The 21,313-nt window shown below is 40.8% G+C and overlaps 2 protein-coding genes across 2 annotated transcripts in view; both read left to right on the top strand.

The window, feature by feature from the left end:
- Positions 1-16,494, top strand: part of gtf2h4 (general transcription factor IIH, polypeptide 4) — a 41,155-nt gene extending 24,661 nt beyond the window's left edge. Inside the window, exons 7-14 of the mRNA XM_046417863.1 lie at positions 2,498-2,566; positions 2,730-2,813; positions 7,284-7,455; positions 9,615-9,745; positions 11,839-11,886; positions 11,989-12,067; positions 13,612-13,673; positions 16,228-16,494. Of these exons, the coding sequence (XP_046273819.1) occupies positions 2,498-2,566; positions 2,730-2,813; positions 7,284-7,455; positions 9,615-9,745; positions 11,839-11,886; positions 11,989-12,067; positions 13,612-13,673; positions 16,228-16,338 (756 nt within the window). The 3' untranslated portion in view covers positions 16,339-16,494. The remainder of the gene's footprint in view (positions 1-2,497; positions 2,567-2,729; positions 2,814-7,283; positions 7,456-9,614; positions 9,746-11,838; positions 11,887-11,988; positions 12,068-13,611; positions 13,674-16,227) is intronic.
- A 355-nt stretch (positions 16,495-16,849) lies between these two features.
- sh3bp5lb (SH3-binding domain protein 5-like, b) overlaps positions 16,850-21,313 on the top strand; it is a 46,880-nt gene continuing 42,416 nt past the window's right edge. Inside the window, exons 1-3 of the mRNA XM_046417864.1 lie at positions 16,850-17,385; positions 17,648-17,710; positions 17,849-17,977. Coding sequence (XP_046273820.1) covers positions 17,146-17,385; positions 17,648-17,710; positions 17,849-17,977 — 432 coding nt within the window. The 5' untranslated portion in view covers positions 16,850-17,145. The remainder of the gene's footprint in view (positions 17,386-17,647; positions 17,711-17,848; positions 17,978-21,313) is intronic.

Genomic DNA, 21,313 nt, shown 5'->3' with positions numbered 1-21,313 from the left:
GGCGTCCTGGGGGCATTCGAAACAAATGCCCGAGCCACCTCAACTGGCTCCTTTTGATGTGGAGGAGCAGCGGCTCTACTCCGAGCTCCTCCCGGGCAACAGAGCTCCTCACCCTATCCCTAAGGGAGCGCCCCGCCACCCTGCGAAGAAAGCTCATTTCAGCCACTTGTATCCGAGATCTCGTTCTTTCGGTCATGACCCAGAGTTCATGGCCATAGGTGAGGGTAGGAACGTAGATTGACTGGTATATTGAGATCTTCACCTTACGGCTCAGCTCTCTCTTCACCACGACGGGCCGGTACAACGACCGCATTACTGCTGTCGCTGCACCAATCCGCCTGTCAATCTCACGCTCCCATTTTCCCTCACTCGTGAACAAGACCCCGAGATACTTAAACTCCTCCACTTGAGGCAGGAACTCTCCTCCAACCTGGAGGGGACAGACCACCTTTTTCCGGTCGAGAACCATGGCCTCGGATTTAGAGGTGCTGATTCTCATCCCAGCTGCTTCCCAGCTAGCACTCGGCTGCAAACCTCCCCAGCGCACGCTGGAGGTTCTGGCCTGAAGAAGCCAACAGGACAACATCATCTGCAAAAAGCAGAGATGAAATCCTGTGGTTCCCAACCAGACACCCTCCAGCCCCTGGCTGCGCCTAGAAATCCTGTCCATAAAAATAATGAACAGCACCGGTGACAAAGGGCAGCCCTGCTGGAGGCCAACATGCACTGGTAACAGGTCCGACTTACTGCCGGCAATGCGGCCCAAACTCCTGCTCTGACAATACAGAGACCGCACAGCCCTTAGCAAAGGACCCCGGACCCCATACTCCCAGAGCACCTCCCACAGGATGCCACGGGGAACACGGTCGAATGCCTTCTACAAGTCCACAAAACACATGTGGACCGGTTGGGCAAACTCCCATGAACCCTCAAGCACCCTGCGGAGGGTATAGAGCTGGTCCAGTGTTCCACGACCAGGGCGAAAACCACATTGTTCCTCTTGGATCCGAGGTTCGACTATCGGCCGGATTCTCCTCTCCAGTACCCTGGCATAGGCTTTCCCGGGGAGGCTGAGGAGTGTGATCCCTCTGTAATTGGAGCACACCCTCCGGTCCCCCTTCTTAAAAAGAGGGACCACCACCCCGGTCTGCCAGTCCAAGGGCACTGTCCCCAACTGCCATGCGATGCTGCAGAGTTGTGTCAACCAAGACAGCCCCACAACATCCAGAGCCTTAAGGTACCCAGGAGGAATCTCATTCACACCCGGCGCTCTGCCACTGAGGATCTTCCCAACTACCTCAGTGACTTCAGCTTGGGTAATGTATGGATCCGCCTCAAGGTCCTCAGCCTCTGCTTCCATAACAGAAGACACGTCAGTAAATATTATTGTAAATGTAATTGTATAATAATATAATTATAATTTGCAGAACAATGAAAATGTATGGCATATTTCCTAATAATATCACCAACAGGAAGCATATATATATGGTGAATAATATTTGTCCGAGCACAGAACCTTGGGAAACTCTGACTAACCTTTGTCCATATGGAGGATTCATGTCCATAGAGACATATTTATCATATCTAGTAGTGTCAAGTAAGGGTACGGCTTCTTTGAGCAGCTTGGTTGGGATGGGGTCTAAGAGGCATGTTGTCAGTTTAGATGCAAAGATCAAAGAGATTAATTGCTGAAGGTCAATAGGAAAAAAGCAATCTAGATAATTATCCAGTCCCTCTGCTGTTTCTATGGCTCCTGTGCTTGAAGGTAGATTAGTGCCAGTCGAGGTCAGGAGGTGATGCATTTTGTCTCTAATGAGTACAATTTTGTAATTAAAAAAGATCACAAAGCCATTACTACTAAGGGTTACGGGAATACGAGGCCCGATGACAATGTGGCTCTCTGCCAGCCTGTCTATAGTCTATAGTCTTCAGTTAATGTTGAGAAATGTCTTAGCATTTTACATCTGGATTAAGAAGACTGACTGGCCTTGCATTTACCATATGGTTTATGAGGGTTTGGGAGAAAGAAATGAAGACTCCGCCTAAGGACAGCAGCAGGATTCCAATATTGAAGAATTCTTTGAAGATTTCTAAAAGTGGTGTCTGTTTTCAGTTTCAGTGGGTAGACCACTGGGCAGTTTTTCTTTCTTGGATATTATCATTTGCTGCAGATCCCTTCAAATGTGAAAAATCTTCCACTGTCTTTTTTGGCTCTTAATGTCAAACATCTGCAACAAATTTAAGTGTAGTAAATGAGAGGGTGGTTTCAGCAGAATAGTGAGCATGTTATGACTGTTGTGTAGACTGAATAGTGCTGTGGAAAATTAGACTGAATTTATCGTGTGAGCTATTAAAGTTGGGGTGAATCCATTTCCGCTCAGTGTTTTTAGCCCACAATTAATGGAGACTGCTATTTATCAGTTCGTGTTGGCTATTATTTGAATACGATTTTAACTGAAAATATATGCTTATATTTCATAGTTTTTTTTTTTTGTAGTCCAGAGGCATGGACCTGGTGGAGATCTTGTCATTCTTATTCCAGCTCAGTTTCTCTACCCTTGGCAGAGTAAGTGCACAGCACCTTTGCTCCTGTTCTTTTGTTTTGATTCTATGTGCACGAGGCAAAGCAATGTAACAAACTCAATTCTGAAGGTTCTGAAAATTCTACTTCTATCAATGCTGTTTGAGTCCTCTTGATGTTATTGATCATGTCTTACCTGTATGCCTAGGATTACACAGTGGAGGGCATGAGTGAGTCATTACTCACCTTCTTGCAGCACCTGCGGGAGTTTGGACTGGTCTTCCAGCGAAAGGTGAGCTATTTAGTTGGAGAGAAGACCCAGTAACATTTACAATGCTGTCAGCACCATGTTCTAGAAAACTAGACGAGACAAAACAGGTAGAAAAAAAAAGAAAAAAGAATAGAAAATAATTGAAATAAAAAGCAAGCAGATGATTTATACAGTTATATACTGTAACATATAGTATAGTGTAACATATAGCCCATGTGAAATTAGACCTTAGTTGCGTACAGTAACTCCTGATTCTCTGACAACCCTCTAATCTGTTGACCCCACTGGTTGTTTTAAGCAGCTGAAGAAAAGCTATTTTTGGGAGGCAGTTTTACGGTCTCATGTAAAAGTCTCATGACAAACTGAAAGTCTACAGTACTGTGGCGTCAATACTCTTAGAATGCGGTATGATTTTACAGCATTTCAACTTTGGTACTAATAAAGTGTAGTGATAAGGAAAAGTTCAGAAGTTCAAACATGTTGTGACCGTGGTGTGATGGGTTTGCGTCCTGTGATGCATTCCGCCCGTTTCCTCACTCTTGAGGTACACAAGGGCAATTTGACACCAGTGATCTTTTCTGCAGACCTAATTATCCGTTGTCCCGTCTGTAGGCAGACTGGTCACCGTTTTGTATTAGGCCGATGACTGTTGTGTCTTCTGCAAACTTCAGGATTTTGATCTCTCGAAGAGTGGTCGTTGTTGTAGAGGAAGAAGTGTAGAGGAGAAGACACACACCTCTGGGAGGCGCCAGTGCTAATTGTCCGGATACTTGATGTTGATTTCCCCAGCCTGTCTCTCGTCTGTCAGGAAGTTTGTGATTGTTATAACCCGGCTCAAAGGCTGCAACCAAGAACGGAAGGAGAGACAAGGATAACTCCAAAATAAACTAAATTTATTAGGAAATATAACAAATCACCACATAATAGTAACAGTAATCAGTGTCAGTATCAGTAGTGTCGGTGTGCATGGTGATGTGTGAGTTTATGGATGCAAAAAACAAGAACACAACAACACACTGCAACACTTCAGCAATCACATGGCGCGAGTGGACAGATGAAGGAGGAGAGAGAGGACCAAAGGCCTTTTCAAGGCCTTTACTTTAGCTACTCCAGTACAGACATGGATCTATGCTCATGTCATGATCCACCTGCTGACCATTTACACTGTTTACCTCACCTACTTGCAGTACTTCCACTCTGTATTACCTCACTTTTGTACTACCTCCAGAACCATATTTATTTTACTTATTTTATTTTGTTTTACTTTATTCTATTTTTATCTTATTTTATTTTATTCTATTATTTTATGTTACTCATTCTTACGTTTTATGTATGCACCAATCAATGGCAATAAAGACAATTCTGATTCTGATTCTGAAGGCACTGCACCAGGCCCAGGTGCAGCTCATCAGCTATCCCAGTAGGAACACCTGCAGTTCTATTCCCAAATCAAGTAAACAAAATTACAGATTTTTATATTCCATCCATCCATCCATCCATCCATCCATCCATCTATCTTCTTCCGCTTCATCTGGGACTGGGTCGCGGGGGCAGCAACTTGAGCAGGGATACCCAGACTTCCCTCTCCCCAGACACTTTCTCCAGCTCTTCCGGGCAGACCCCAAGCCCCAGCCAAGTGACATAGTCCCTCCAGCGTGTCCCCAGAAGACCTCCCCAGGGAGGCGTCCAGGGAGCATCCGAAACAAATGCCCGAGCCACCTCAACTGGCTCCTTTCGATGTGGAGGAGCAGCGGCTCTACTCCGAGCTCCTCCCGGGTGACAGAGCTCCTCACTATCCCTAAGGGAGCGCCCCGTCACCCTTCGAAGAAAGCTCATTTCAGCCGCTTGTATCCGAGATCTCGTTCTTTCGGTCATGACCCAGAGTTCATGACCATAGGTGAGGGTAGGAACGTAGATTGACTGGTAAATTGAGATCTTTTGATCCCATTTGAAAATTGGGACCACCACCCCGGTCTGCCAGTCCAAGGGCATTTATATTCATGATTTACTTTTATGAATATTTCAAGTATTCTTATCAACCTTCATACCAATGTTAAGTGGTTCTCCATCCAGCCAACTCGCCACATCCTGTTCCCTCAGCAACTCCCGTGCCTGAAGCAGTCAAGAGGAACAGAACAAAAACACACCAGATCGGATGGATAACCAGTCAAACACTGTAAGGAAGGGGTGCTCTAGACAAAACATCAGCCACAATGTTCTCAGAGCCTCTGATGTGACAGACACCCAGGCAGTAGGCTGGCAGGTACAGCATTCACCGCATCAACATGTGATTTGGGCAGTGTACCGAATTCAGAAATGTGATGGGGTTGTGATCTGTGTAGACAGTCAGGGGAACACTAGAGCAAAATAAACATCAAAGTGCTGCAAAGCCCAGATGAGGGCGAGAGTCTCCTTCTCAATCACAGAGTAGTTTAACTGATATGCGTTGAACTTTTTGGAATAAAAACTCACAGGACGATCCATTCCATCATCCCTGGCCTGTAACAACACTGCTCCAGCCCCCCATGTCACTGGCATCCATCTGTAGAGTAAAAGGTTGTCCCATGCGGGGGACTGCAAGAACAGGAGGCAAGCACAGAACAGCCTTTACATTGTCAAAAACCAGCTGACAAGAATCAGACCAGATAAAACAGGCTTTACCCTTTAACAAATCAGTGAGGGGAGCTATTACAGTTGAGAAATTTCTGCAAAAACTGCGATGGTACACAACTAAACCGAGGAAACGTTTTAGCTCTTTCTTAGTGGTGGGTACTGGAAAGTTCTCAATTGCCCTGACTTTAGCTCGAACCGCACACACCTTTCCCTGCCCTACAACTTTGCCAAGGTTGGTGACCGTAGCCTTGGCAAACTCACACTTAGCCAGGTTCACTGTGAGACGTGCCTCCCTCAAACAGTCAAACAACTCCTTAATACGGGCCAGATGTTCCTCCCAGGTGTTGTTATAAATTACAACATTATCAAGATAGACAGCACATCCTTCCAACCCTGAAAGCACGATATTCATAAGGCGCTGAAAAGTCGCAGGAGCATTTCGCAGACCAAAACTTATAACTGTGTAAGAAAATAAACCAGATAGAGTAATAAAAGCAGAAATTTCTTTTGCTCTTTCAGATAGTGGGACTTGCCAATAGCCCTTCAGCAGATTAAATTTACTGACAAATTGAGCGGATCCAATCTGGTCAATACGGATCCTCTACCTGTGGCAAACCTCACCCTGCACCAAACCGCAGTTAAGAACAACGGAATGCAAAAGAACAGGAACAACATTCATCCCCGTTCCCTGCATTAAAACAAAGTCTCCTGTTTTGGAATTATCAGAAAATGGCAGCACTAAGTTCAAGATATATGAATGAATGGGCATGTGAAGCAAAAACAGGTTCCACAGAAACAGCACAAGCAGCTGAATTTGCCTAGACCCCACCAGCTCCCCTTCTAGCATTAGCTTTCGGGCAATCAGCTTTCCAGTGCCCTCTCCCCCTACAGAAGTTACATGTTTTTGAGGAGTCAAAATGTGGCTGGGGACCAAATTTTGGATTTTTGTCCAAAATGATCAAATCACACAGAGCAGCATAAGTGTCTACCTTTAATGAATTACCCCACCAGTTTAAAAAGGTAACCAGATCTTTGCCAAACTCCATATGACTTTGATTGCTGGATTTCTTCCCAAGTCCTGAACTTTCTACAGTAGGTCTCTGGGACTAACTTATAAGCCTTTAACACAGCAGCTTTAATTGCTGAGTAGGCTTTACTTTCTGCCGCTGTCAAAGCAAAGTAAGCCTCCTGCGTCCTACCCATCAGCACACATTGCAACAACAAAGTACACTCTGAATTGGACCACTCCCTGCTCTCCACTATTCTTTCAAACAGCGAGAAAAATGTATCTGCTGATTGAACTGAGGAAGACGCAGATTACTGCAACACTACAACATCAAAAGAAGTAGCTGATCTACCCAAGCCTGGACTAGATGTTTTTGGCAGATTTAAGTTTCTGTCTGTAGGTGGGAGAAGATGGACCATGCAGTGATCAAGAGTCCTAAGGCTGCATGAGGTACAGCGCGATAAGCATTGTCCTTTAGGACAATAGGTTTCACTCTCACTGAAGCACAGGGTGGCAGATCTATTAAAGTCCGTTTTTCTTCTGTTTAGAAGCAACAGCTCGTCCATTTTGTTAGCAAGAGAGCGCACATGCCAGGTGGATTGATGGATGCATGGCGTCGAATCCCTACTGCCTCAGCCTGACGAGCGCTCCTGCTCGTTTTCCCCATATTCCCATGCCAATCTGATCTGAGAAGTGTCACGCAAAACACAACACACACACAAAAACAGAAAAAGTATGACTGATTGACGTAGCACCATGATACACCAGACAAAACCCAAATAAACAAAAATGTGAAATTACTGCACATGTACTTAAAAGTATATACTCTTTAATTATCATATGTTTGTTTTTGGTTATTCGTTTGTTATCAGAGGAAATCTCGGCGGTACTACCCCACCAGACTGGCGATCACTCTGGCTGCAGGAGTCACCACCAGTTTCTCCTGCTCCTCCTCTACTTCCTCTGACTTGGCTTCAACTCCTGGTACTGGTGATGCAGGCTTCATTGTGGTAGAAACCAACTACCGTATCTACGCCTACACAAGTACGTCTGAACACTGGAAGCTTTTTGTGTTTTTGTACATATTAACGCTAGTGAATACATTTTACTTCGTGTTGAATTTTCTATTCATATACAACCATTGTTGTGAAGGCTAGTAGTCCCTTATATTTTGGATTTTGGCCACACCACCTGCCTGTAGTTTGTTGTTTGCTCTGATGCATTGCACATAACCTGATACAAGAGAACTGAATTGCATCACCTTTCAATCACTAAAACCAGTGACAACCACATGAGAATACTCAGCAGCAATACCTCAGGAAAGAGTTCAACATTTTTGGATTAAGTCTGTCTCTGAGACTGAGATGTTTAAATGGACAACAGTCTAATGACTGTGTGTACTGTACAGAGTTGGAATCTTGACATGGTGAGCCTAGCTTAGTACAAAGTCTGAAAGGCCCTATGGCAGGCATGTCAAACTGGTCCACAGGAGGGCTGGTGTGGCTGCAGGTTTTTGTGCCAACCAACCAAGAGCACACCGTTTGACCAATCAACTGTCTGAAGATGGAGATCAGTTGATTAAATGAGTCAAGTCTGGTGTGCTGCTACTTGGTTGGAAAGAAAACCTGCAGCCACACCGGCCCTCCTGTGGACCAGTTTGACATGCCTGCCCTATGGAATACCAGAGCCTATTACTCAGCGTTAATTGAAGAAAATAAGAACAACCCCCAGTTTCTTTTCAGTACTGTAGCCAGGCTGACAGAGTCTTAGTGCTATTGAGCCTTGTATTCCAGTAAGCCCCTCCTGTAAGTCTAAAATTTTACTCATTAGAGACAAAATTCAACACCTCCTAACCTCAACCAGTACTGACCTACCTACAGCTTTAGGACCAGATAATTATCTGATCTTGATCCAGAGGTTTTGGGCAACTATAGACCGACATCTAACCTTCCCTTTCTCTCTAACATCCTTGAGAAAGCAGTTGTTAATCATCTAAGCGACTTTAATAAAAATAACAATAATAATAATAATTATAATAATAATAATAGTTTATTTGATGCTTTCCAGTCTGGTATTAGAGCTCATCACAGCACAGAGACGGCACTGGTCAAAATCACAAATGATCTTTTATTTGCATCAGACGAGGGGCTTGTCTATTCTTGTTAGACCTCAACGCTGCATTTGATACCGTTGACCATTATATTATGGAACACTTACTTGGCATTAAAGGGACTGCATTAACTTGGTTTCCATCTTATTTATGAGCTCAAACTTAGTTCATTCATGTTAATGATGAAGGGTTATTCACAAAAATTAGTCACAGGGTCCCCCAAGGTTCTGTGCTCGGACCAGTATTATTCACCCTATATATATGCTCCCCATTGGGGACATTATTAGGAAAGACTACATACATTTTCACAGTTACACAGATGACATGCAATTATATTTATCTATGAAACCAGATGAATCCAATCAGCTAACCAAACTTCAGGCATGCCTTAAGGACATAAAAACCTGGATGACTGGCAATTTTCTACTTTGAAACACAGACAAAACTGTGTTATTGTGCTGAACCCTAAACATCTTAGACACAAATTATCTAGTGATATAGCTACCTTGGATGGCATTACCTTGGTGTCCAGCCCCACCATAAGAAATCTGGAAGTTATTTTTGATCAGGATATGCCCTTTTACACATATAGCATATCCCATAGCTCATAGCACATAGCTCAAATTTCCAGGACTGCCCTTTTCACTTTTGCAACATTGCAAGAATTAGGCACATTCTGTCTCAAAAAGTTGCTGAACAACTAGTCTGCGCATTTATTACCTCCAGGTTGGACTATTGCAACTCCCTGTTATCAAGCTGCCCAATAAGTCCCTAAAGACTCTCCAACTAATTCAGAATGCTGCTGCTCATGTAATGACAAAAACTCATATTAGAGAAAATATTTCTCCTGGATTGGTTTCTCTACACTGGCTGCCTGTAAAATTCAGAACAGAGTTTAAAATTCTTTTCCTCACATATACAGCCCTAAGTGGTCAAGCGGCGTTATACCATAATACCATCACTAATCCAATGTCTTTCAGCTTATTGGATCATATTTTCCTGTTTGAAATTGTTTCACTGCTTTTGAAGGGCATGCAACTTGGCAGTATCTTACAGAATCTGTTTTGTCATTTTGTGTTTGGGTGTCCCTCAGATTCAGAACTTCAGATCGCCCTGGTGGCTCTCTTCAGTGAAATGCTGTATCGCTTTCCCAATGTTGTGGTGGCTCAGGTTACAAGGGAGTCAGTGCAACAGGCAATAGCCAATGGCATCACTGCGCAACAGGTAAACAGAACCGGTTTCAAAGTGCATATGGGCCTATAAATATTGTTGAAGAAAATGTGAACGGATCCTTTAACTGCAGAAACTCAGTTCGATTCAGTTTAGTTATACGGTGCCGAATCACAACAACAGTTGTCTCTTTCCAGTTAGAGCAGGTCAAGACTGAACTGTTTAATTTTATTTTTAGAGAGACCCAACAAAATCCCATGAGCTAACATATGAGCATCGGAGTGTTTGTTACACTGAGATGTGGTACTGAAGTAAATGCAGATGGAATCACTTACTGTAATTTCGCCACAGCACTATCAGATAGACATCTAGTGTAGGAATTTATTCGTAGTTGCTTGCAATCAGGTAATAGAAATTATTATTATTAAACAATGGTCAGATAAAAGAAGATTTTGCGGGAAGACCATTAAATGTTCAATTTCAGTGCCATATGTTAGGTGTAAGGTCGAGAGTATGATTAAAACAATGAGTCGGTTAATAAAGAGATAAATGCTGTATACAGACTATCATTGTTATTGTCCACATGGATATTAAAATCACCCACAGTAATTACTTTATTTGTTTTAAGGACTAGACTTGATAGAAACTCTGAGAATTCAGATGAAAATTCAGAGAATGGACCTGGAGCGTGGTATACTGTAACAATTAAAATTGACTGCACCATTTTCCAGTCTAGGTGTGAAAGGCTAAGAATAAGGCTCTCAAATGAATTATGATTGAGTTTAGGCTTTGGACTGATTGTTAGGGTTGAGTAGGGCTGGGTATCAATCAAAAATTTTCGATACCGGTACCAATACCGATACCTTCACCTCGATACCGGTTCCTTAACGATACTTTTTTCAATACCAATTTTATAATATCAATTCTAACAAAAAGAAGATTATATTATACATTACAGTACAAATCTTTAGTTTTATTTTTCAGCTTTGGTATTTCGCCACTCCAAGCGGTTTTCTTACAGAAAAAATAAACAACGAATAATTTCCAGTGCAGTTGCAAAGGTGGAGATTTTGAATCAGGCCGCTCGGTACGGTAGCCGACAAGTACAAACACACGGACAGGTGTTACAAATACAGAAACGCTCTACATATAAGAAACAGATGCAAAAGGAAAACACTGCAAATACAGAAACACACTGCATATAAGCAAACAAATGCAGAAAGAAAAGCCGCACATCCAGTCATACAACGGAAGTGCTCCAGGCCTCTAGGGGCAGTGCTGAAAAAGAAAGAGAAAGGGAGAAAAAGAAAAAAGAATATGTAGTATATACGTAGTGCATTTCTGTATTTGCAGCATTTTCCTTTTGCATCTGTTTTCCTATATGCAGCGCGTTTCTGTATGTGCAGCCCATTTGTACTTGTCGGCCACTGTACATCGACATTGTGTTTGCAAATGCACACACTGATCGATTCAACATTAATTTTAGTGACCTCCAACTGGCGCAGTCGAGCGTCATTACTGTCGATATATATTACTATTTTCCTGTATTTACGCTTATCCTTAACCAGCAAATAAATATTAAATAAAAAAATTAAATATGATTCCACTTCGCCCACAGGTATAGCTAACTTCACCTTTGTCACTATAGAGCTGCCAATTACCAGAGTTGGTCTCTCAGCGCGTGTGTCACTGAGTGGGGAAAATCTGTTTTAAATGTGAACAGGTTGAGGGTGAACCGTGGGTTTCCGCTTAGGATTATTCTTCCACACAGTTAATGGAGTCAAAATGGATTAAATTATTTTTTTTCCTCAAAATTCTACACAGAATACCCCATAATGACAAAGTGAAACAAGTTTGCTTGATTTTTTTGCAGATTTATTAAAAATAAAAAACAAAAACGTAACATGTACATAAGTTTCACACTCTTTACCATGACACTCAAAATTGAGCTCAGGTGCATCCTGTTTCCATTGATCATCCTTCAGAAATTTCTACAGCTTGAGTTGGGTCTGCCTGTGGTAAATTCAGGTGATTGGGCATGAGTTGGAAAGGCACACACCTGTCTATATTAGCCCTCACAGTACAGACAAGATGAGATCAAGACCACCTGAATATGTGTAATAAATCTTTGTTTTTTTAATGTCCAGATTATCCACTTTCTAAGGACCAGAGCTCATCCTGTCATGCTCAAACAGGTATCAAACCAATCTGTTCATTTAACATTTCTGACTGTAAACTTTGGTGATTGGCCTTTAACTACTCTTTGTCTTCATCCATCCTCCACCTCTGTTCTTCAGACTCCAGTCCTGCCTTCAACCATAACAGATCAAATCAGGTTATGGGAGCTCGAGAGGGATCGACTGCAGTTCACAGAGGGTGAGCATTCTTAATTTTAAATGTGTGTGTGAAAGCCCAGAGAATTGTTTTGAATTCATTGATGTTTAGGGATTGCAGATAGTCAGGATAGCTGTTGTGGTTTTCTAAGTATATTTTGTTATATATTAGTCTCAAACCTTCCTGAATGTTTACCTGTGGTGTAAATTGAGTAAAATTATAATTTCCACAGCACTAATTCCTTCAGTACAGCAACAGTCATGTAATACTGACCAGAATAAAAATACTGTTTTCAATTCTTAGTTAATTGCTGTCAATTGTACTTTTTATTGTGTTTCATATGGAGCCAAATCAGGGCCAAAGTTTCATAAATATGAAAAGAAAAAAACATTTGAAATAGAAAGTTGACATTTTCATTTTGAACATTTAAAAATAAAACATTGCAACCTAACTAAAAATAAGTGTAGGAATATATTTTCAATTGAAATATAATTTTTATTCAGTCCTAAAATCTTTTGTATAGATTATCTATTTTCAATTTTCACTTTCAAATACATTTCAACATTTGAGGTCTTATTTTTTTCAGATTCACATCTTCTGTTTTAACAGTTTCGAATCTTTATTTGGTTTCAGATCTTGTTTTCTCTTTCAGATCTTTTTTTCACTCTGGGGTCTCATTTTTTCAGTTTCGAACTTTTTGGCCCAGAAAAGGCGTGGGATGCTTTGCATCATCTTAGAGGGGTGTGGAATCATGAGTGACAGCATAGCAGGCTGAGGAACTTCCTCTATCACATTGCCTCCAGGGAACATGGGGTACATGTCATGTGTTACCAAACTCATGCCATGCCATGCAAAAAAAAAAAACCCAAAACAAAAACAACAAAAAACTTAATTAAGTACTGCATATTAGTTTGAAAATTTACTATACTGTGGTTCTTTAGCTTAATATTATAAAAAAGCATTCATCCTTCATTTGTCCCACAAGTCAGACTCTAAAAAAGCTGGGAGGTTGTATTATAGCATAAATGAAAACAGAATGTAATCATTTGCAAATTAACTGTGTTTACCAACATTAGTTAATGGTTAACTAATGTTGGTAAACACAGTTAATCATTTGCAAATTAACTGTGTTTACCAACATTAGTTAACCATTAACCATGTTTAACAAAGTGAAAGTCCTTGTGAACAATTGAGCCTTTTGAGCATGTTAACCTGTGGAATCTTCCAAACAAGTGTTTTTTGAGCACCTCAAAACTACGTTTGAGCACCTTTGCTGCCCCTGTTTCAACAAATTTGAAATGTGTTGCTGCCATCAAATTCTGAATAAGCAATTTAGCATAAGGATAATCAAATCATCACATTTTTTGTGTCTGTCACCTCATCCCAACTGTTTTAGACTCATGGTTGCATGACTGACTGTTCTTGGATTGTTGATAGAACTCAGTTAGTAGGGATCGCGTGTAACACTTGCGGTCTGAACTGTCGTACACTGTAATAGAGAGGTTGAATATTGATGTTTTTTCTGCCCTTTAACTTTAACCACTATCACCTGTCTGTGTTTTGTTGATGTTTGATGTCTCTTTTAGGAGTGCTCTATAACCAGTTCCTCTCCCAGGCTGACTTTGAGGTGCTGCGAGATAGAGCCCAGGTTGTATTTTCTCTCCTACCTCCATGAATGAATAATATATTTTTTTATAATTAATATTATATGCATTTGGAATCCATTTAGATTTATAAATAATTTACATTGTTTCTCTGTATGTTCTGTGGTCACTGGTCACTGCTGTTTCACACTCTGTTCATGCTTCAGTCCACATTTTATTCATGGATTTGTAAGGACTACAGCAGTAATTGTCCATGTTTTTGCAAATTTACAGTACTCAAATCATACAAAGTACATAGACAGTTATGTTTACGTATTTTTGTGTAATATGGGTGCACACTTGTTTTTCACACTTGGATGTTTTTTCACTGTTTGTTTATTCCTCTTTGTTCCAATGAAGGGATATCTTAAAGGAAAAATGTGGCTTTTTATGACTTGGATCTTATTTCTACAGCGGGGGCCAACAGTTTTATCAGTTATGACATTGTACTTGTCATTAAGTAATTGTTTCATTATGAAACATGACAACATTTTAAACAGTAGGTCTGACAGGGCAAAAAACACAAGTAGTCAGACAATTAGAAAGGTTTTAAACAAACACCTCAAATTAGTCAGAAAGAACTTCTGTAAGATACTGAACTTTGTCAGAAAGTTGCTGCTACGTAACCAAGGAATCAGGTGCATTTTAACAACATGCATTCATACAGGGCCTTGGTCAGAGTGTTTTACAGAATGAATAACAGCACAACTTGTATGCATGTTGTGATACAAAAGTATCCAGACACACCTTAAGGCGTTTTTCAGGGGTTGAGCTAGGCACCTTACTTTCAGTGAAAGGAAACCTTAATGCTTCAGCCGAGACGTTTTGGACAATGTTATGATTCCAATTTTGTGGCGACAATTTTGGGAGGGCCCTTTTCTATTCTAGCATGTCTGTGCCCCAGTGCACAAAGCAAAGTCCATAGCACCATGGTTGGGCGAGTTTGGTGTGGCCAACTCAGAGCTCTGTTATGGTTTACTAACTGTACATTACCATTTCAACCAAGCCAAGTTGTGCCATCTCCAAACAGGTTACTTTGACAACTTCCCTTCTGTGGTCTACCTGTGATGACACTTGTGTAGGAGACCACAGAAAAAGATGTGTTCAACTCTCAGTGCTTTTGTATCTTTTAACTGAATCTCCGTGATTCAAAGTTTGAACAGTTTATACTTGCAGATACTTGCTTTACTTTACTGTTTCATCATGTTTGCTTTCAGGTAGTTCTGTTGTAAAGGAGTGCAGATCCCTACCATGCTGGCCTCACATGCACAGTGAAATTGGGCCAAGCCAGCACTTGTATGGGAAAGCTTCACATGCCAGTACAGCATGTTGCCTATTTCACTAAACAAACCAAACATGCCTCCTCAGCCACCTCATCTGAGCAAGCAACATGGCATATACTGTTTGTAAAATCATCAGCTTAACAAATAACATGACAGCTAACAACATAAAAAGCTAGCAATCATGTTGACAGCACTGGTTTTATTTTATTATCTAATGACAACGTGACTCATAGATGACCACTTAATTAAAAGTATACAACAAGAAGTTACATAAATAGCACAAAATCACCACACAGTCAAAATATAAGATCATAAAGACATGAGGATAAGAAGTTGCTGTAATCAACTCCCTGTACAGCATCCTACACAAACATAACATTTCCTGTGAAAAATTATTTATTTGGTCACATTAGTGATTTGCATATTTTGTCTTTTTGCCTGTGCTACTCTCACTAGTTTGTAGTGCTGGGGCTCAGTTTAAAAAATGTCACTTCAGTGCACCACTCAGTATTTACTTAATTTGAATCCAGATTGTCTTCTGTTGCAAGACCACTGTCAATCAACTCCAGTCAAACGACGCTCACACAGTCCTGATGAAAAAGATGACATGTTATTCAGATTATTGTCCAGTCATTTTAAATGTGGTTTTTCATGGGCTTTAAGACTTAAATGAATACCAAAATATCAAGTACAATGGAAACAAAGTCTAAAAACTTTCTACTGTTAAAACCTTCATTCTTCTTAGATGTATATTTCTAAGATTATTGATTTTTCTGAATTTAAGTTTCTCATGTTGCTTGTGCTTGTTGAGATTACAGTTGAGGGAATATAATCTGATATAACTGATGGCCAGTGCTACAAAATAAGAACCAAGTAATAATAAACCATACTAGTTAAGCTACTGTCATGGATATTATAGTGATGTAGCTTAGATGCAAATGATCTATAAGTGCAATGTGGGTGAACTGTTGTAAGATAATGTATTCCTTTCCTTGGGTATTTCAAACCCCCAACCTTCATTTACTCTTTTTATATATCCTTTTCTTTAAGTCATCTAAAGCAAACGACATTATTTGCCTTCAACTTTAGCTGTAAAGAACTATCCACCCCCTTTTTCCTTTACCTTTCCAATTCACTGCTGCTCTATCACCATTTAATGACATAATCATCAACTTCTTATATTTACAGCAGTTAGATGACCTTTGTATTGATGTGCTGATGTTGTCTGCTACTTGAGTAGCTGCTGCTGCGGTTTAATATAGTTGTTGTGGTGCAGGGTCTTGGCTGTCTGGTGTGGCAAGATGTGGCTCACAGGGTGATGGTGGTGACACCACAGGGACACAGTGAGGTCAAGAGGTTTTGGAAACGACAGAAGTCTCAAGCATAACTGGAGGAAGAGAACCAAGGTGCAGTGATGGTCACACCTTATTACAGTTCTGCCACAGTTCTTCATTGCTGTTAGTGATGAAAGCTGAATGATACAATTTTTGTATGATTCATAAATTATCTTCCATGTATTTGAATTAAATCATGATAAAATGTATACATCTGCTCATTTCTCTCCTCTTTGTCTGATACAATTTTTATCTTGTTCAGTGAAACAATGTCTGATGATTTGGATGATTGGAATATTCTACCCATGTTTAAAATCTGTATGATCTGTATCTGTATGTATATCAAATGAAAGAAAAACCACCCCTAAAAAACCCTGCTGTTCCATTAAGTCAAATTCCATATGTAAAACTGTGCACAAAGGTATATCGTTGCACTGTATTACACAAGGAACAAATCACAACAATTAACATATCTGCTCTGATGATTTTTTTTTTGTTTTCAGTTGAATCAGCCACGCGATGTTTTATTGGTTTTAAGTGATACACACACACACACACACACACACACACACACACACAGACAAACAAACAAAATCACTAAATTTGTAGGAAATTTGTAAGAAAAGCCAGGCAGCTATTGCAGGGTCCCACCAGACGTAAAAGATAATAGCACCGAGGCTACGTAGGATTAAGATTAGCAGGACATTACTGTGTGTATTGCATGCTCGGTGTAACATTTTAATATTTAGGTATTGAGCGGTATTGTTTCCGAATAACATTATTTCAGTGGCGCGCAGGCTGACACCCTATTGTTCCAGGACATTAAACATTTAAGGCGTAAGCCTGAGGACAGGCCACAAATGGAGCCAGGGACCTCGTGTGAAATTCCACCAGCGGCTGTGCGGGAGGAGACCCCCGGGGAAGAGGCGAATGGAAGACAGGGGAGCACTACGTTGGTAAGGCGCAGAGGAGTGGACGAAGACACGGCGGAGGAGGTGAAACCGCAGCGTAACGATCTCGTTGACGATATCGAGAACCAGATTGAAAGCAGAGGAGAAGATGCTGGTGAACACGAGGAGGAACTAGATCCAAGAATTCAGGCATGTTACAGCATTATTGTTTATATATATTATATAAAATAGTCAAATAGATCTAGCCTGTGTTACGATTTTTACAGAAATCGTCAAGTTTTATATTAACACATACAGCATGTTTACTAAGCCAAGCTGTAATAAACATGATAAGCTACATGGCACTAGTCTGCTCCACCCAGAGACCGCTAACGCTAGCGTTGGCCGCTGCAAGCCTGCATCTTTGTCCATCAAATGTCCCCCCGCTGGACACTTTATCTTGTGTTTCCAGGAGGAGCTAGAGCATCTCAACCAGGCCAGTGATGATATCAATAAGCTGGAGCTGCAGCTGGATGTGAGGAAGTTATTTGTGTTGCAGTTGAAATATTTGTGCACTGATGGACTGTTCACTTGTGCTGTTGTCAGAGCCTCAGCTTTCACACAGCCACTGAATATGATTAGCAATGTTTTGACATGCATGCACTCCCTGCAGGATGCCAGGTCGAGCTACAGGAGGATTCTTACTGATTCTGCCCGGAAGCTCAATGCTCAAGGGTCCCAGCTTGGTGCCTGCATTGAGAAAGCAAGGCCCTACTATGAAGCCCGTAGACTTGCCAAAGAGGTATATATTGTAAGCTGCAAGTGTAAGTGTCTGATGTGTATGTGGATGGATTAGGACGAGTAAAAGTGCGAGAAGTAAAGGCAACCATTTCTCACACATATTTTTTTCATCAGAATTGATAAAGCCTTTCGGATGAGAGGTGAAATGTCTCTAACAACCTAAAAGAAATCTGGTTGCCTTCGCATCTAGCTCTTTAACTACCATGACCCAGATGACTGAGAACCCACATAGACAATAGGATAAGAGATACCCTCAGTCAGCAGTAGGTCCACTGGAAATAAACTAGTGTAGTCTAGATAGTCCTGCAGTAAATTCTACCTTCATGAAGGTTCTAATGTTCACTTTGTGTTATAGAAAATTGTTGATTGAACCTAATGGTCATGCAGTAGACTGTAGTTACTCATGATATAAAGATGGGTGGTCAAAATATTACAAATACCTCTCAGCATTACTTGATGTGAATTAATATAAAGGCTGACCTCGATTGCAGGGACACTGGCTTGCTTAGAAATATAGAATTATTAAATTACAGTAGATTATTAATTAAGTGTTAAAAACAATAAGGGTTCTCTGATCAGGAGAAGTTATTCGTGATTAGTAACATAATAAATCATTAAAATGGTGAGGAAACAAATACATTTCATTCTCAACTCAAAGAAATAAAACAAAATGAAGTTTGCAAAAAAAGTTTGACATATAATCTGTCAAAAAAAGAAAAAACCAGTAAGAAAAAATAAACAGTACACAGAATTTAAAAAGGCAGAATTTTGGCAAAGTCTCTCTCAGTTGTCTGAGTCTTTGTAAAAAGGTCTTTGTGCCCTGAAGCCACTACTCCACCACTTGTTCACTACTTGTATCTGGTTTCTTTCATCTTTTGCCGTCATTTTGTAAAGTGATGTACAGCTAATGAGCTATCTTCCTCTTGATTTTAATATGGAAATACCCTCTTTGTTTTTGCCATGGCGTCTTGGGACTGGCTATGTATTTTATGTTTCGCTTTATTTAGAAGTGATATCTAAGAGTGTTTTTTGGGGTTTTTTTATTGAATGATGCTTGGCGAGACAGTGGGCAAGAGGGCACAACATGGGCTGTCGCCAGTAAAGCACAGGGCCAACACACAATCACACACACTGACACACAGGGCCCATGTAGAGTCGCAAGTTAGGCAGGCACAGGGAGAACATGCAAACTCCACACAGAAATGCCCAAATCGGGATTCAAATCTGGAATCCTGTTGCTGTAACCACCGTGACACCATGCTGCCCTACAGTAAACCAGCAATTTACAATTTACAACAGTAAATTACAATTAAAGGAACACATGGTTCTCTCTTTCATTTCTTTTTACATGAATATATATATATAGATATAGATAGATATATATATAGATATCGATATATATCGATATAGATCTAGATCTATATCGATATACACATTGGTATTGGTCCAGGAGGGTCCGTAATGCCACTATCAACTATATTCAGTGAGGTTTTAATCAAGGGCTCCCAGATTTTCTGAAAGGTTGCATGTTTCTTACTTACATTATTTATTACATTACATTTATTACATTACATTACATTATTTTTCAAGGATACAGCAAGACACAAGCTCATTGATCCACAGTCTTTCTACTGCCCCTTTAAGAAAGGTTCACGTTTATTGTGTGATGCACTGTTTGTCCCTGTGGTGTTTCCATAGCCAGTTCAGTGGTGAAACTTATGGTGTACATGCAGTGTTGTTCTTCAGCCTTATATTCATCTTTCTCCTGCTAAAACTTAAAGCACATATGCCTGTGATTGTACTTGCCTTTTATGCTAACCTAACTTGTAAACTTAGCTGTGATACATTCATGTTTTGTTTCAAATACATAAAAAACCACTGCAATGCTAACGTGTTTGCATACCAATGGTGTAGAGGAAAACCTCAAACTCAGATGAAAGGAAGTCTGGAGATGTTGATGTCTTATGATGTAATATTTAATGACACTTGATTGAGGAGAAATAGCGTTAACATGGAACTGATGTAACTCTTGGTCAGCTAATTTTGGATTTGCAGAGTTATTCAAGGAGAGAGCCAGAAACCTGTCATACTCACTATTAGTAGTTTTCTGACAGGATCCAGCCCACTTTTGGATCACCTCATAATTTACTTCTCATTCTCTGCCATCTGGACCTTTAGCCAGTTGTTCTCACCATAGTTCTGGAGTTTCCGTAAGAGGATACTTGGGTGTAAATGCAACCTGCATTGTGGTGTAAATCAGTTTTTTCAACTTAACCTCAAAAACATTGTATGACATCTATGTGATGGACTTTGAAAGGTAACAGAATTAAAATATCCTCTGATGCAGAGAAGAGCTGGAAAAGAAACAGGGTTAATGACATTTCCAGTCTTGTAATTTAAGTATCTGTGCTTTCCTGCTCCTGTCTTGATGACAACTCCTTCCAGCAGGTGCTTTTCCTGCTGATGATGTTTCCTCTCCGATCTGCGCTCATTTAATCTTGCCCAGTCTTCAGCAGATCTTCAGTTTCCCTTTCAGGAAATTTCTCATTAGTGTGCAGTGCTCATCCAGCACCCCACGCTCCTCCTGGTGTATAGAATTTTTATTTTTTATTGTCACTATACACTTGTACAATGAGGTTAAAAAGCCAACTCCACAGTGCAAACAGTGTAAACATAGAATAAAGTAAGAATAAACAATACAATATATAAATAGATATGGTGCTATTTACAGTGTTAGATATATATACACATTATGGATGGAATATTGCATTACAGCCCTCATGCACTCTCTCCAAGCCTTCAGGAATGTTGAGCTCAGCTCCTGCGCTCAACTCTCATGTTACGTTGTCTTCATGCTTCAGCCAGATCTCAATCAAATTCTGGTTCACAGCCTCCTGACAGTGCTCTCTCGAAGCTTTGTGTACAGCCTCTGGGTCACACCCTCCTGGACAGTGGGCAGCCTGCTGACCATCCTTCATTGGCTAGCTTAGCACGACCTCACAGCCATACTCCATCCACAGGGTGATTAGTGCGATGATAATGAATACTGTGGCAGTGAAGGCAAGACATCTACCACACCACAACTGTGATCGGTTCCATCAGCTCCGTGGGCTCCAAGATCCAAGGGTGCATGTCTGGATGCGTGAATCCATTCTGCCTTGCCCTCAACTTTTAGCTCCATTCTGGACACCAGCAACACCAGCAACAGAAAGAGATACTCTGTCCAGAGAGTTGATTAGCACAAAATCCCCTTCTTTAAAAGGATGAAGAGGCTCCTCTGATGGCTGCAGGACCCTCTCTGCAACCTGTAAATGAAACTTTCTTAGTTGGTGGGTTT

Source organism: Scatophagus argus, chromosome 17, assembly GCF_020382885.2.
Source record: "Scatophagus argus isolate fScaArg1 chromosome 17, fScaArg1.pri, whole genome shotgun sequence".
NCBI lineage: Eukaryota > Metazoa > Chordata > Actinopteri > Scatophagidae > Scatophagus > Scatophagus argus.
This window is presented reverse-complemented; position numbering and strand designations above follow the sequence as displayed.